We start from the raw sequence: 14,293 nt of genomic DNA, 5'->3' as shown, positions 1-14,293 counted from the left end.
CACACACACACACACACACACACACACACACACACAGAGTAAAGCTGGGATCAGAAGGGGGTGTACTCACTGTGATTGAGGGCTCCTCCTGCCAGCAACATGGAACCCCAGTGAGTTCACTAGGAGTAGCATGGGGGGGGGTTGCTAGTGTCTGAAGGTCTCTGTAGGTGACAGTCTCCTGCTGTAAACATCTGGGAGGGGGAAGTGGCAGTTCTAGTCTTCAAACACCCTGATCAATTGTTCACAAAAGCTCACACTCAGACTCTGAGGAAAGCTTTCTGTCCCTCAAGCCTGGCACATAGGATGAAATGCATTTGCCAATATTCACGGGTCTGAGGCCTCGGGGTCCTTTGGAATGAGTCACAATGCACATACATTCAGGACTTTGGCTCACTCAGGGTTCCTTGATACCCACACCGCTTGGTGGGATGAAGATTTAAATTTAATGAGCTGGCACCTACTAAGCATCTAGAACAAATACAGTTTAGAGGCAGCAGGGACATCAGAGAAAAGGCATGAAAGGGTTGAGGACAGCTTTCTCCCCCCCTAGCTCCCTTTAGTAAACCAGGCAGAGTGCAGGCACATCAGCTCAGAGCAGCAGCCACAAGCACCTAAGCCTCAGGAAGGAGGGGGAGGGCAGTGAGCCAAGGACAAGTCCTATGTTATGGACTGCCTTGGTACTGTTTGTATTTTGATGCTAATTCTGCTTCTGCAAAACTACTCAGGTGATTTCAGGTGAACCGTGTCCCTGTGTTACCCAGTCAAGTAACAGCTAGAGCCTGTGATTGGGCAGTGTTAGGAAAAGGTGGGGCTGGGAGTTTTAGAGAGGGTGAGAGAGGAGAGAAAGGGGAGGGGGAGACCAGCCAGAGGAGAGAGAGGAAGCCAGAGGAAGAAGTGGAAGGAAGATGGAGCAGAACCATGTGGCCTGGAGGAATCGCCAGTAGCAAGCAACTTCATAGCTGGGGAACAGAGTCGAGTATATCCGCCCAACCTAGGTGTGCAGTTTATAAATGTCATAACTGAGATGTGGATTTTTTACAGGGCTTTCTGGGATTGGAGATTTACTGCAACAGTCCTAGGGCACAATCTAGGAGACAGGCCTGTCCCTAGCATCTTCCCACAGAAGATGGTAAGAGGCTGCTCTGTTCCCAACAGCTGAATTTCAAGGCCAAATTATTTCAACTGAAACTGGGCCACTGTTTAACTCTAAGTTTAGGCTACGAAAGGACATCAAGACTTATTGCCAGAAATGACTTCAAATGAGGTACATAAGGAGTGAACCTTGATTTCAGGAGATAGCTTTTATCTTTTACCCTCCCCTCCCACGCGCGCGCGCGTGTGTGTGTGTGTGTGTGTGTGTGTGTGTGTGTGTGTGTGTGTTAAGAGGAATGCTTAATCTGAGGTCCACAAATCAAAAGGGTATATGAATAAAAAGTCTTTTTAAATAGCATTTTTTTCCCGTGTAATTCCATATACCTTTATTTAAAAAGAGTGTTTTAAAGTTCAACATTAAAATCAAATATTACTGTGGGCTGGAGCGGTGACTCAGCAGTTAAGAGCACCTGACTGCTCTTCTAGAGGTCCTGAGTTCAGTTTCTAGCATGGTGACTCACACATATCTGTAATGGGACCTAATTCCCTCTGGTGTGCATGATGTCTGTCAGCTTCAACAGATGACTAGAGGGGGGTCCATGGCATAGGGAAAATGAAGACATCTTATGCAAACCACAAGGTAACATGAAGTAACCCCAAAGCCTCCATTCATTGGGGTACCCATGCTGGTATCACTGGGTCTGGGAAGCAGCAGCTTCCCAGATCAAAGAGCCACTTCCTCCAGCAAGAGGGAGCCTAGGAGAGCAGGGTCTCAGCTTTGAAACCCAGCACAGTCTGCCAGGACACTGGGGTAGCTCACATGAGGCAGGTTAAGGATGGGACAAGGGGGATCATGTTTGGGGATTTCTGGAAGACACCTGTGGTAGTCTGAATATGCTTGGCCCAGGGAGTGGCACTATTTGGAGGTGTGGCCTTTTTAGAGTAGGTGTGGCCTTGTTGGAGTAGGCATGTCACTCTGGGTGTGGGCTTTAAGACGCTTATCCTAGCTTCCTGGAAGCCAGTATTCTGCTAGCAGCCTTCAGATGAAGATGTAGAACTCTCAGCAATTCTTGCACTGTGTGTGCCTTGATGCTGCCATGCTCGCACCTTGAAAATAATGAACTGAACCTCTGAACCTGTAAGCCAGCTCCAATTAAATGTTGTCCTTATAAGAGTTGCCTTGGTCATGGTGTCTGTTCACAGCAGTAAATCCCCAAGTAAGACAGTATCCACGAAAGGCTGTGGCTACTAAGACGCACAGTGGGTGTGCTCACCTTCTCATAATACTGGATATTCTTGTCAGCCAAGCCCACGAGCAGCTGCCGGAAGTCGTGTCGCTTGTTGCTCTGCCACCTCTCCATATCAGCCTTCAGGTCTGCGTTGAAGCACTCCATCCGATCCTGGCACTTCTCCACATCTGCTGGCACCTGGAAGGAAAACATATCCTTGGCTCTAAAGTGTGACTGGGTTCTCCTACTGTGAGCTTCTCCACAAACATTGTTCTAAATTAAAATGTCAAAGTGCTCCCTGGAAAGCAGACCCTGGAAGGGTTTGTAAAAAGCACTATCCTGCCCCAAGAATCATCTGACCTATCCAAGCAGAGCAGAGACACATGGGGGAACCACCCCTTTCTCTGTATGGAGTAAGGCAGTATGGAGTCCTTTTAGGATTTACTCAGTCATGCTGACAAACAGGTATAGACTTAACATACACAGCAACAGTCCTGGGTATCGTGCTGCATTGTGTCAGAACTAGAGGAGAAGGACTTCCTGTTCTGGTCACATGAACTAATCCAATACTTATGATGTCTGAGAATACCTTTCCTCATGTATCTGAGTGAACTGAATAAGGAGGTTACCAGTCAGGTACCTCTTCTGAACTCCACATCATACATGAACTGGGTACCATTCTGTGCTCTGAGTGGCAGTTAACCATAAAGATCAAAAACAGAAGGAAAAATCCCTGAAGGGTATTAAAATTTTGAAGCATAATATAGCAAGTGGCTTCAAGTTTTTCTTAAGGGTTAGAAAGACTTCCCAAAAGGGAAGTGTGTCCCCTGCATTCCATGACCTTCGCTTTGCTGTGGTAAGCTGCATTCCTCCCACATGGCTAGAGAGGGCCTCCTGGTCATGGTGGTTCTCCTAAGCCAGATTTTCTGTCTTATCTCAAGTGCTCCATGTTCAAAGTTAGGCCAACACTTGCCAGAAGCAAATGTTGCTTGAACCTTGAAAGTTTTAAGTCCCCAATGGAGCCCAAATGTGCCCAAGCTACAGTAGTTACTATTCTGAGTCAGTAGCTACCAACCAGAGCAATGTCAACATGGTGTGGACAGGGCTGAGGGACTGGGCACCTTCCCTTTGAGGTTGCCAGGACTGCTGACAGCTGCACACTCATGCTTGTAGAGAGCTGACAGTGTGACTGTTTCTTGTTTGTGGGTTTTTGTGACAATTAACTGATGAGGAACACCTAGAATCTCTCTTTGTTTCAATACTCTCATTTCTGTGACTGAGGTAGTCATGTTCTTGTGTCTGACCAACAATGGGACGGGAATATCCAAGGATAATTGATGGGTGTTGTCTATCACAAGGTATAAAACATTGGGGGCTGGGCCACCTGTTAAGGCCTCAGATGGCAAAAAATTGTCTGAATGGGGGATGAGCTACAGCGCCCACATAGGCTCCTCCATGTCGGATGTGGTGTCTACGGTGTCTACGGTGTCCATGGTTCTTGTTGTTTGCTCATTTGTTCAGTGCTCAAACTCAGTTTTGTGTGTTGCAGTGCAAGGTGGTGTCCTAAATCCCCTTAAAATACATTACAAGTATACATTCTTGAGTTCTTTTTGTGGGCAGGACATGTAGGACATTTACATGCGCTAACATATAAACCTCTACCTGTTTCCTTCTCAAAGCAAGGCCAGAGATTCATGTAAGATGCAAGCAGCTTTTGAATTCTAGTGTGGATCCATGATAACATATGAATCAACATAGCAGCCATGTATCCACCTGCTATGACGGCATACTGGATACGGACACATCTGCGCCCTGAAAGGCCAGGCAATCCCCAGAGCTACTCTTTGACTCACTTCTCCACCCGCTCTGAGTCCCAGATGACTAACACAGTATCATGTGAGGCAACTCTTAAAAAAAAAAAAAAGCATAAACAAAGTGAAGAAGTGTTATCTCCGAGGTCTAGTCTGGGTTTTACATTTCCCAAGTCTGTTCCAGGGAGGTGAGAACAGATGACTAGTTGCCTGAATGTTGGTCCTTAATATTATCTTTTAAAAAACATTCCCTACCCCCATCCCTTCTGTGAATACAAATAAAACTTCCAATCACAAGTAAGAATCAGATTATATCCTTCAATCTAAGGATGAGAGGCAGCAGCAGCAGGGGGCCTGAAGCTGCTGCCCACCCTCACTGGGTGTTATCCTGACCTTGGGCCGTTCTTCCTTCCTCAGAGCCACAGCTTCCAGTTTGGCTTCGTACTCGGCTTGCACTTGGTCCCTCCTCTTCAATACACCCTGTGGAAGGCAGAAAAAAGCTCCTAACAGTCTTCCAAGGAGCCTCCATCCCCAGCCCTCGCCAGATCACAGTGCCATGCGCTCCCAGGACAGAAGCTACACGTACCACCAGCTCTAAGTGCAGGAAGGAAGGAAGGAGAACCAACCTCGGAGGGTGAGCTTTCCAGGGAGGAACCCTACAGATGTTGACAGCAACAAATTTTGGTAAGAACAAGCTGGGGAGCCTGGCAGCACTGCCACACTGCTGGGGGCCTCAGCTTTACCATGTACAATGACCTCTAGCAGACTAAGCTTTATGCTTAAAATGCAGGGCTGTCTCTGGGTTCAGTAGAAAAAACTTAGTAAAAACAGTTCTTAATTGTTATTATTAATTTATATAATTGACAAAAATCATGCATATTTACTCTCCATAAAGTGTTCCAGAATACATGCATATTATGGTATGGCTAAATTGAGCTAAGTAAGAGACATTACTTCATACTTATTTTTTGTGGTGAAAGCATTTAAATCTACTCTCAGCAATTTTCATGGATACACTAATCAGCTACACTCACTATGCTATAGAATGACTGTAGGAGAGTTCTTGACTTTTTTTTTTTTTTTTTTTTTTTTGGTTTTTCGATTTTTCGAGACAGGGTTTCTCTGTGTAGCCCTGGCTGTCCTGAACTCACTCGGTAGACCAGGCTGGCCTTGAACTCAGAAATCCGCCTGCCTCTGCCTCCCAAGTGCTGGGATTAAAGGCGTGCGCCACCACCGCCCAGCTAGTTCTTGACTTTTTGATCTGTTGGCTGATCCCTGGTAGACTGATCTGCCTGTTGTTTGTTCTCTATTCTGGGTCAGGAAAAGCATGCAGAGACTCAGGCCCTAGGCAAGGGTTCAGTCTGAGAGAGCTCCTGATATGTAAGAGATGTGTGTACAAGTGTTGGGAGCCGACTCTTAGCCGAAAGTGGCTATCATCTTTACAGCCATCTTGAGCCATATACCCTGACAAGAGACTTGTTTCAACACCCTGCAATAGCTGAGCGCACTCTGAAAAACATCTTGTTACACTGTTTAGTGCCCCCAGCTGCCAGGTGCTCCTGGTATCCATGGCTACAAGGCACGTGAAGTAGTGGCTTCAGTTGAGATTGTCCACGAGGGTAAGTCACGTGGTAAAGGGTATAAATACCCAGGATTTCCTTTCTATTGAGGAGGTAGAAAGTAGGAGGTAGTAAGTAGTAGGAGGTAGTAGGAAGTAGGAAGTAGAGGAAGGAGTGAGAAAGTGAGAGGTGTCAGGAGACTGAAGGAGTGAGAATATAGTAAGAAGAGAGGAGAATAAAGAAGAGACTTGAAGAGACGCCACCGGACTCTGTCTTGTATCTATCTTTTGCGTCTCTCGCCCCTTTTTTCCCCTTCCTCCATCCCCACTCTCTCTCTTGCTAGACCCTGACCTGCCGACCGGAGCAGCAGAACCGGCCGGCCTTTACAAAGTAGCAGAACCCGTCGGCCGTTACAAAAGAAACGGCCGTTACATACAAGAGCTCTGAATGATGGGTCTAAGTCCCTCGATTCATACAGCAAGCTTGCAAGGAGTAGCAGCAAATGGGCCCAGTGATACCCAGCCTGGGAGAGACAGAGATGAGGCAAGCCGGGAGCTCAGGTGAAAGGCATACGGGCATGTTCACTCTTCAGTCCATGCTAGCAGGTAGCACCAGAGAGGGATCATCCCATTGAGCCTGCATACCAGGTTCTCTTCCCTCCCCTCAGTCTCAGCACTGCTACTTAGACCCTAAGTGCCAAACACAAAGCTTGCAGTAGAAGAAGCACAGCTCGGTTCCACCCGGTTGTAATGTTCTCAACCTTACAGTACATTTAAAAATGGCCAGTCAGAACAGCGAGAGCTTTTCCACCCACTGCCTCCAAAGCCACAGGTTACCAAGACAGGCTCTAATCATAAATTCCACACAGGGACCTCCTAACACAGCGTGGAGCAAGAAAGACCCATTCCTGGACTAAGTGTTAGACACTTGGCATCCCTGCTGATGTGCTCAAGAGTGCTGGATGACTGAACACCCAAGGGCACTCTAGGCCCATCTTCTAAAGGAGATCATCACTGGGTTGACAACTGAAGTCTTCTCCTGAAGATTAGAACCTGCCATCATTCACCTCCCATTCACTTTCTCCTAAGTGTTCCGCACACTCATGAATGTCACCAATGGGGCTTTCTGTGGTGACAGACACACGCTCTAACACAGCCGTCACTAGCACCATCTGCGTATCGAGTACCTGACATGTGTCTCGTGTGACTGAAGAAATGGATGTGTGTGTGTGTGTGTGTGTGTGTGTGTGTGTGTGTACACATGTACATGTACATGCAGGTTGCCACCAAGACCAGAGGTGTCGATCCTGCTGGACTTTGAGTCATAGACAGTTCTGAGCCACACGACATGGATGGGAACCATAATTTGTGTCCTTTGCAAGAGCAGAAAGTGCTCTTAACCACTGAGCCATCTCTCTAGCCCTGAATTTTTTTACTTCTTTAAATTTAAAGCTAATTAAGTCTTTTTATGGCCAGTGGGTAGCACATTAGATAGGGTAAGTCTAAAAAAGAAAATAACAGAAACCAGGGGTCATTTCTGACTTCACAAAGCATAGGCTATAATCTAAATCTACTGGTCTGGGGCCAGGGATACTGACATCATCCTCTCTACCAGAGAGAAACAGATGATGAAGTCTCTATGTCTCTCTCTGTCTCTCTCTGCCTGTCTCTGTCTCTCTGTCTCTCTGTGTGTGTGTGTGTGTGTGTGTGTGTGTGTGTGTGCACACCCCTCACAGAATGCTGAACATCTTACTGGAAAAGGCATCGTTTTCAGTCTAGCACTCCAAGAAATGACACTGCACAGACATGTACCCTGTTGTAGCAACAGGAATCTCAGAACCAGCGTTCTTGAGATGATGCCCTGGGACTGTCAGCCCAGCATGTGGTTTTCTCTCCTGTTTTTTACTGTGGCACTTGGCTGAGGATGCCAAGACTCCTAAAGAGGGATGTGAGAGAAGATGCATCACCTGGGATGGTTACCATAGTCCATCCATTCATGCCATTCCACAAAGAGGGCAAGAGGACCTCAGATGATGCCCTGCCTCGATTTCCACTTGGTCTGGCTGCTCTTCTATCTGAGCCTGTGCCACCCCAGCTCACCTGGAGCCAATGGGATGTTGTCTTCATGAGCAGGCTGTGGGGAGGACCTGGGCTTACATCCCAGAATCACTGGACAGTATAAAAGGCTCCAAATAACTGGGTGGAGGTGAAAGACATAGAACCTACTGTCTAAATGAGGACACTTGGCATGGTGACAATATGGCACCTGTCTTGAGGCCACACTGCTGGATGTCATGACAAGAACAATTCAGTTTCCACCATCTTCTGACTTAAAGTTTCACAGTCTTACCATAACCCAGCCATGCTGAAGGTTGGGCATCTTCTCTAGGGACCCCTCTACACACTTCTGGCCATGTCAAAGATGGTGTCCCACTCCAATAACACAGTCTCTGTGGATTCAACTGGCCAAACCAGCTTATGACAGTTAGAGGGTTGACCCTATATAATAGGGTGAAAGCCAAGAGGCTCCTTCTACAGAGTCCCCCACCACTACCTCCTGAGCCTCTCTCTGTGTCACTAGCTTTCCTCCTCTACTTCTGCCTTTAGGTATCCTGATTCATCAATCTAAGAGCAGAGAACAAAACAAAACAGCTTTGTGTTCATAGAGCTTCCATGCCAGAGAGGGAGGGGCAGACATCAAACAAGGAAACCATACTGGAGGCAGGCAGCATGAAGTGTCACCAAATGTGGGAAGGACTGGGGTTTGGGGATGGGGTAAATTTAATTTGAGACAGAATAGCTCAGATAGCATGTGCAGAAGTGGAGCGCTTCAGCATGACTTTAACTGGTCCTAAAACTCTGGAACTTTACTAGTGTTCTGTGAAGATGAAGAGAAGCTAATGACTCAGTTTAGTGCTCACTTTTAACAAGAAAATGTTGAGGAAAACAATTTTTAAAAATAGGAGGAAATTATAAAATATTTAAGAAACCTATCAATAAATACATGGATTCTGATGGATTTGGGGGAAAGAACTATAAATTGTGCAAGACAACTTGAGCACTACTAAATATGTGACCATTGTTTAAAAACTGGTTTTTAAAATTCTCTCTGTCTCTCCCTCTGCAAACCCCAGTAACCCTCCTGTTTCTGCTACACTCACCCCATCCTCTCTGGATATGTTGGAAATTTTCTACAAATAATCATCAAACAATACAAACATAATACCTGTCATCCAAAACGTTTGCAATGAACCAACAGTACCAATAGGAGACTTAGAATTGTCAATTGTGACGCGTTTGTGGCAAATAGCCTTCTGCCTACAATGATGAAGGGAACTGGAGGAATCCCAGGCATATTCTGTGGTTTGACTTTCAACATCAACACTGGATTTTTTTTTCCAAGAAAATACCACAGTTGTGGGTATACAGCAGAGATTACAATACCTCTCCCCAAGCTCAAGCCCATGCCTTCCTCTGGTGAGGCTGTGAGCTCTTAAACTGTGGGAAGGGAAAGAGGCTTCCTCAAAGACTCACTCTGGTTCATTCAAAGCTAGCACCAATAACAACCCTGGAAGCAAAGCCAGAGGAATCTGCTTAGTCCTGCAGCCCACCCAGCACGTGCAAGAAAGGATTGCATCCAGGCCTCCAGTAAACTCTCTCTCTCTCAATTTCCCTTTTTCCAGCAAACTCCAAAGCCTCTGACACAAATATAAAACACCAGAATGTTTGCCAGGCACGGCAGTGTACACCTTTAATCCCACACTTAGAAGCCAGAAGAGGACCTCTGAGAATTCAGGGCCAGTCTGGTCTGTACGGAGAGTTCCTGGCCAGCCAGGGCTACACACAGAACTCCTGTCTCAAAATAAAAGATCAGAAAGCTTTTTTGAAAAGAATTCTCTTAGGGAAGTAAAATGTGAAAATAGATTTTTAGGCAGCATGAATACACAAGAGAATCAATGCATCACTGAAAATCTTATCCAAGAGCATTGGACCTCAACAACCTTAGGTCAACGCTGGCTCTGCTGTGGAGTCACCCTGCGCATCCCTGATCAGTCTCCTTTATTAGCTGGCTTACCTCAGCTAGCACTGGAACAGAGTTCCAGCTGCAGAGGCTGTCAATCAACACTTCCTCTTCACCATGCCCTTCCCCCACAACACTGTTGGCAATCCTCTCTCCTGCCCCACTAATCTGACTGCAGTATTTTGGAGATCAAGGATTAAGAAACTCAGTACAATGCTTCACACATGGGGTGAACAAGAGAAACAACCCACTACTTCCTTGCTGTGTCTTCAGTTGCTCCGGCAACCCAATGCCTCACACTGCAGCCCATGCTTTAAGATACCAGTTAAGTCTCTGCTTAACAGCAATTTAAAGTCTTGCTCTACCACAAATGTATATTGAGTATTGACACATTTACCACATGCTAGAATAGAAAAACCCTAAAACTGTGCGCGTATTGAATTCTGTCTGAGTAAGGTTGGAAAACATCCTGATGAAGGGTGCATGTGTGTGTATAAGAGTCAAATCCACACCAAACCCCAACGATTGTAAAAGTTACTTTTTGTTCACAAAAGCAAGTACTGCTAACCTCGTAAGAGAAGTGAAAATGTTTTGGTTCATTTAATAATTCGGGATGCTTTTCTATACTTGCTTCAGCCACACATTAGAAATTCTTCCTTCCTATCTACCTATCTATATCCACAGCAAAAAGCAATGTAACAGATGACAGTGAGCTGCAGGTTTGGGGCCAGAAGTTTTGGTTTTTCAGGCTCTATTCCAATAATCACCAATCCAGGCCTCCGGGTTAGGCAGGTGCAGCCTGTACATGTGTAGTTAGTACAGCATGTATCTGTAAGTGGGAGGATCAGAGTTCGGGGCCGTCCTTGGTAATCTGAAGGGGGCTGCTTGAAGTGGGCTTCCAACACAGAGCCGTTCACACTGTTGGAAGGCAAATCCTTTCTCTGCCTGGTACCACCTTCACAGGGATCCCCTGAAGCTACATTCTCAGCTAGTCTCTGTGAGCCACCATGTGGGGCATGAGAACAGGTCATCCATATGCTGTATACAGATTGGTGTGCTCTCACTTGCTGCCACTGAGCCAAAGCTTATTTTGCTCTTATACCTTTTATATATGACATTCTCCCTTAAGTTCTTCTTATCACTTCCTCAATTTCCCTCCCTTAGTTTTCTTGTTCCCTCGGTTAGGACTTCTCAGTTAGGAACCTTGAGATCAAGGCTGTGATGTCCCTCACCCTCCTGGAACAGTTTTACATGCTTGCAGTTGTGTTTCACCGTCAAACAACTTCTTTTGGTCTTACTTTCTAAGATTTCCTCAAACTTCAGTTTTCACCTTTACCAATTTTATTTAACAAATCAAATACTTTTAAATTAAATTTTTAGGCATAGGTGCTTTGCCCGCTGATATCTGCAGCATGAGTGCCTATGGCCTGAGGGGGCTAGAAAAGGATTCTGGGGACTAGATCTACAAACAACTGAGAGCCACCATGTGGGTTCTGGGAATTGAACCCAAGTCCTCTGGAATGTCAGCCAGTACTCTTAACCACTGAGCCATCTCCCCAGCCCCAACAAATTGTGTTTTTAATTTCCTAAATTATCTGATCATCTTCCTCCACAGCATCCCATTCCTGTTTTAATTTCGCAGTATGAGAACACTGAGAAAATTTCTTCCAATCTGTTTTTCCGCTTAATTCACACTCTCTGCTCACCATATGTCCTATTTATATGACCTTGGTATTAGTCTTCCCAACTACAAAGATGGGATGTATACCACATGGAAACAGGCAATAATCCATAGGCTTTTGGTGAGTATGCAAAAAAGCAAGCCGGCTTACCTTCATGGAGTCAGAGTACAGACTGTATTCCCTGAGCACAGGCAGAAACTCTTCTGTTATGTCATCTGTCAGCTCTTCCAAGGCTGTGGAGCAGTTCCCAATGCAGGCTGACACGCCCTCCAGCGGCTCCGCCAGCTCCCCTTCCAGGGCACTCCATGTGGAATACACAGGCCCATATTCCCTCAGCTCTACGAGGTACTCTACAGGAAGAGATGGCCATTGGAATCTGGCTGGAGATCACCCACTGGTGTGACCAACTTAGGGATCCACAGCCCAAACCTCTCTAAACTAGGACACACAGCCTCGGCTCTTCTCTTTCCTGGACACACCCCCCTTTAAGGGTAATATATTTCTAACATTTTTTATCTAAAAGCTAGTGTAGGTTACTACTAACACACAAATCTAGGATTCTTGTTAATCAGAACCAAAATGCCTTATGGGGGGAAAAGGTTAAAAGTCAAATGCAACAAACTCCTTCAGGAATAATTACCCCCCCCCCATGATGCTGCACGTGACATGTCTGGGAAAGCAATGGGGGAGACTTTCAGATAGATTCAGAGGCCTCATATCCCCTGGAACTGGAGTTATAGATGGCTGTGAGCCACAGTGTAGGTGCTAGGAACTGAATTCAGGTCCTTTTCAAGAACAACAAGTGTTCTTAACCTGAGTCATATCTCTAGTACTCCAGAGTGGGGACTTTTTTTTTTTTTAAAAAGAAAAAGTCAGTCACAATGGGAAAACAACGGGCTTCTAGGGGACACGCTGCTGAAAGAGATGTAGTCTCACAGAGGTGACTTGCTCCCTCGCTCAGTATCCTATCAGTGGTTTTGGGGAATAAGAAAAACAATGATGTCTTCACACAGCCCTCCCTTTGTCTCAGGGTCCTGTCATTTGGCAGGATGCGGCTGCCACTGTATAACTGAACAGGCCTGTGTGGTGTGCTTCATGTCTCCGTGTGGTGATCACGCTGTTCAGGTGTGTCTGCCTACAGCTGTGTAAGGGGAAAAGGTTAATCCGGTGACTATGACAGGAGGGGGGAGACAGGCAGTGGTGACAGGGACAGACTCAGATGTGAGCAACTCCCCAGCTCAGAGGAGAGGATGTGAAGTGAGGCGGGGCAGGGAGGAAACACTAAGTTCAAAGCTCGATGGCTCATGACCTTGGCAAGCACAGGTGCCACACACACACACTTCTTTCGAGCCATCTCTCGGCTACGTTTATTTCTGTAACCATTGGCCCTGTGGATGAGGGCATGGAAACAGCAAACACCACACTGAGTGCAAGACTAAAGACTGAGTGCAAAACCACAAGGACAGAGTGCAAAACACATTCCAGGCACCACCAGCCCCTCCCTCTTTGTATCTGGTTTTTAAACAGAATAAGGCCTGGTTCTGTCACTGCAGAATGTCTTCAGGTTGCTTCAGGCCAGCATAATGTACGCCATTCCCACCACTCTGGGCACCATCAATCTCAACAAAGGGCTCACCTATTTCTTCTTTGATGATCCGCTGGGCTATCCGATCGATGGTTCCCAGTTTGAGTGCAAAAGTGTCTAAGTAGTCACCGATGGCTGCAAACTCCAGAGGCCGACTCCTCAGCTTATAGCCTCCAGTGACATGCTTGACTGACTCACCAACTCTGGTCAGTAATGCTATCCCCTGCTTCTTGTAGGCATTCAGGTCCTGCAGACAACAACAACATAACCTCTAAGTCACACAGCCAGGGGTAAGGGAACCAACCAGCTTCTGAAGGCAGTGTCTCATTGGATATGAAGAACTAGAAAGCAGGAGCTGTTAGGACCACATACACATCATAGGCCCACTGTGGGAACTCTTCCCGTAGAGGTCAAACATCTGCCTACCCTTATAGGGCAAACCAAAGTACAAGTCTAAAGAACAAATCGAGGAGCCATGCCACAACAAAGTCTCACTCCAGTATGGATGACAATTTCCCCAAAGCTGCAAAGATAGATATCTCCTCTCAACTAAATGTCCAGAGTCTATATACACTAGCATCTTCCAAGGCCATGTGGCCACATGCAATTAGAAAGAATTATATACAGCTATCTGTGAAGTAAAGGGGGAGTGGTGAGATGAAGTGACGGTCCAACAAAGCCCCCTCCACCACACATGCCGTCCTCCTATGATGGGGTATCAGTAGTCACCAGGCCCCACTCTTGCAAAAAGTCACAACTACTGTGACAAGATGGTGGCAGATATGCCTGAAGCAGAGCATTCTACAGTAGACTCCCCTTCCCCCAGGCTCACATCCACTGGCCCAGACTCCCTGTCAACATGGCTGGGCCCCAGACCCTCCAGTCCAGTGGCTCTCAACCTGTGGGTTATGAGCCCTTGGGAGGGGTGTCAAACGACCTTTTGACAGGGGTCCTGCATATCAAATATTACATAACAGGTCATAACAGCAGCAAAATTACTGTTATGAAGTAGCAGCAAAAGTCATTTTTTGGTTGGGGCGTCTCTACAACATAAACTGTATTAAAGGGCCCCAGCACTAGGAAGGCTGAGATAAAGGGCCCCAGCACTAGGAAGGCTGAGATAAAGGGCCCCAGCACTAGGAAGGTTGAGATAAAGGGCCCCAGCACTAGGAAGGCTGAGATAAAGGGCCCCAGCACTAGGAAGGTTGAGAACCACTGCTCTAGTCAAATACTGCCTTCTTTAAATGCAACACTCTTTCTAACACAATTTTTAAAACCTCTGGCAAAAACACCCCGTGCTGTCTTTAGGACAAAA

The 14,293-nt window shown here is 46.4% G+C and overlaps 1 protein-coding gene across 1 annotated transcript in view; it reads right to left on the bottom strand.

The window, feature by feature from the left end:
* Snx30 (sorting nexin family member 30) overlaps positions 1 to 14,293 on the bottom strand; it is a 97,698-nt gene that overhangs the window by 7,814 nt on the left and 75,591 nt on the right. The window contains exons 5-8 of the mRNA XM_028779942.1: positions 13,030 to 13,225; positions 11,544 to 11,743; positions 4,526 to 4,612; positions 2,367 to 2,519 (exon numbers count right to left, since the gene is read on the bottom strand). Of these exons, the coding sequence (XP_028635775.1) occupies positions 2,367 to 2,519; positions 4,526 to 4,612; positions 11,544 to 11,743; positions 13,030 to 13,225 (636 nt within the window). The remainder of the gene's footprint in view (positions 1 to 2,366; positions 2,520 to 4,525; positions 4,613 to 11,543; positions 11,744 to 13,029; positions 13,226 to 14,293) is intronic.

Source organism: Grammomys surdaster, unplaced genomic scaffold (genome assembly GCF_004785775.1).
Source record: "Grammomys surdaster isolate TR1022 unplaced genomic scaffold, NIH_TR_1.0 363, whole genome shotgun sequence".
Taxonomy (NCBI): Eukaryota; Metazoa; Chordata; class Mammalia; order Rodentia; family Muridae; genus Grammomys; species Grammomys surdaster.
Note: the sequence above shows the minus strand (reverse complement) of the source record. Positions and strands in the feature narration are given on the sequence as shown.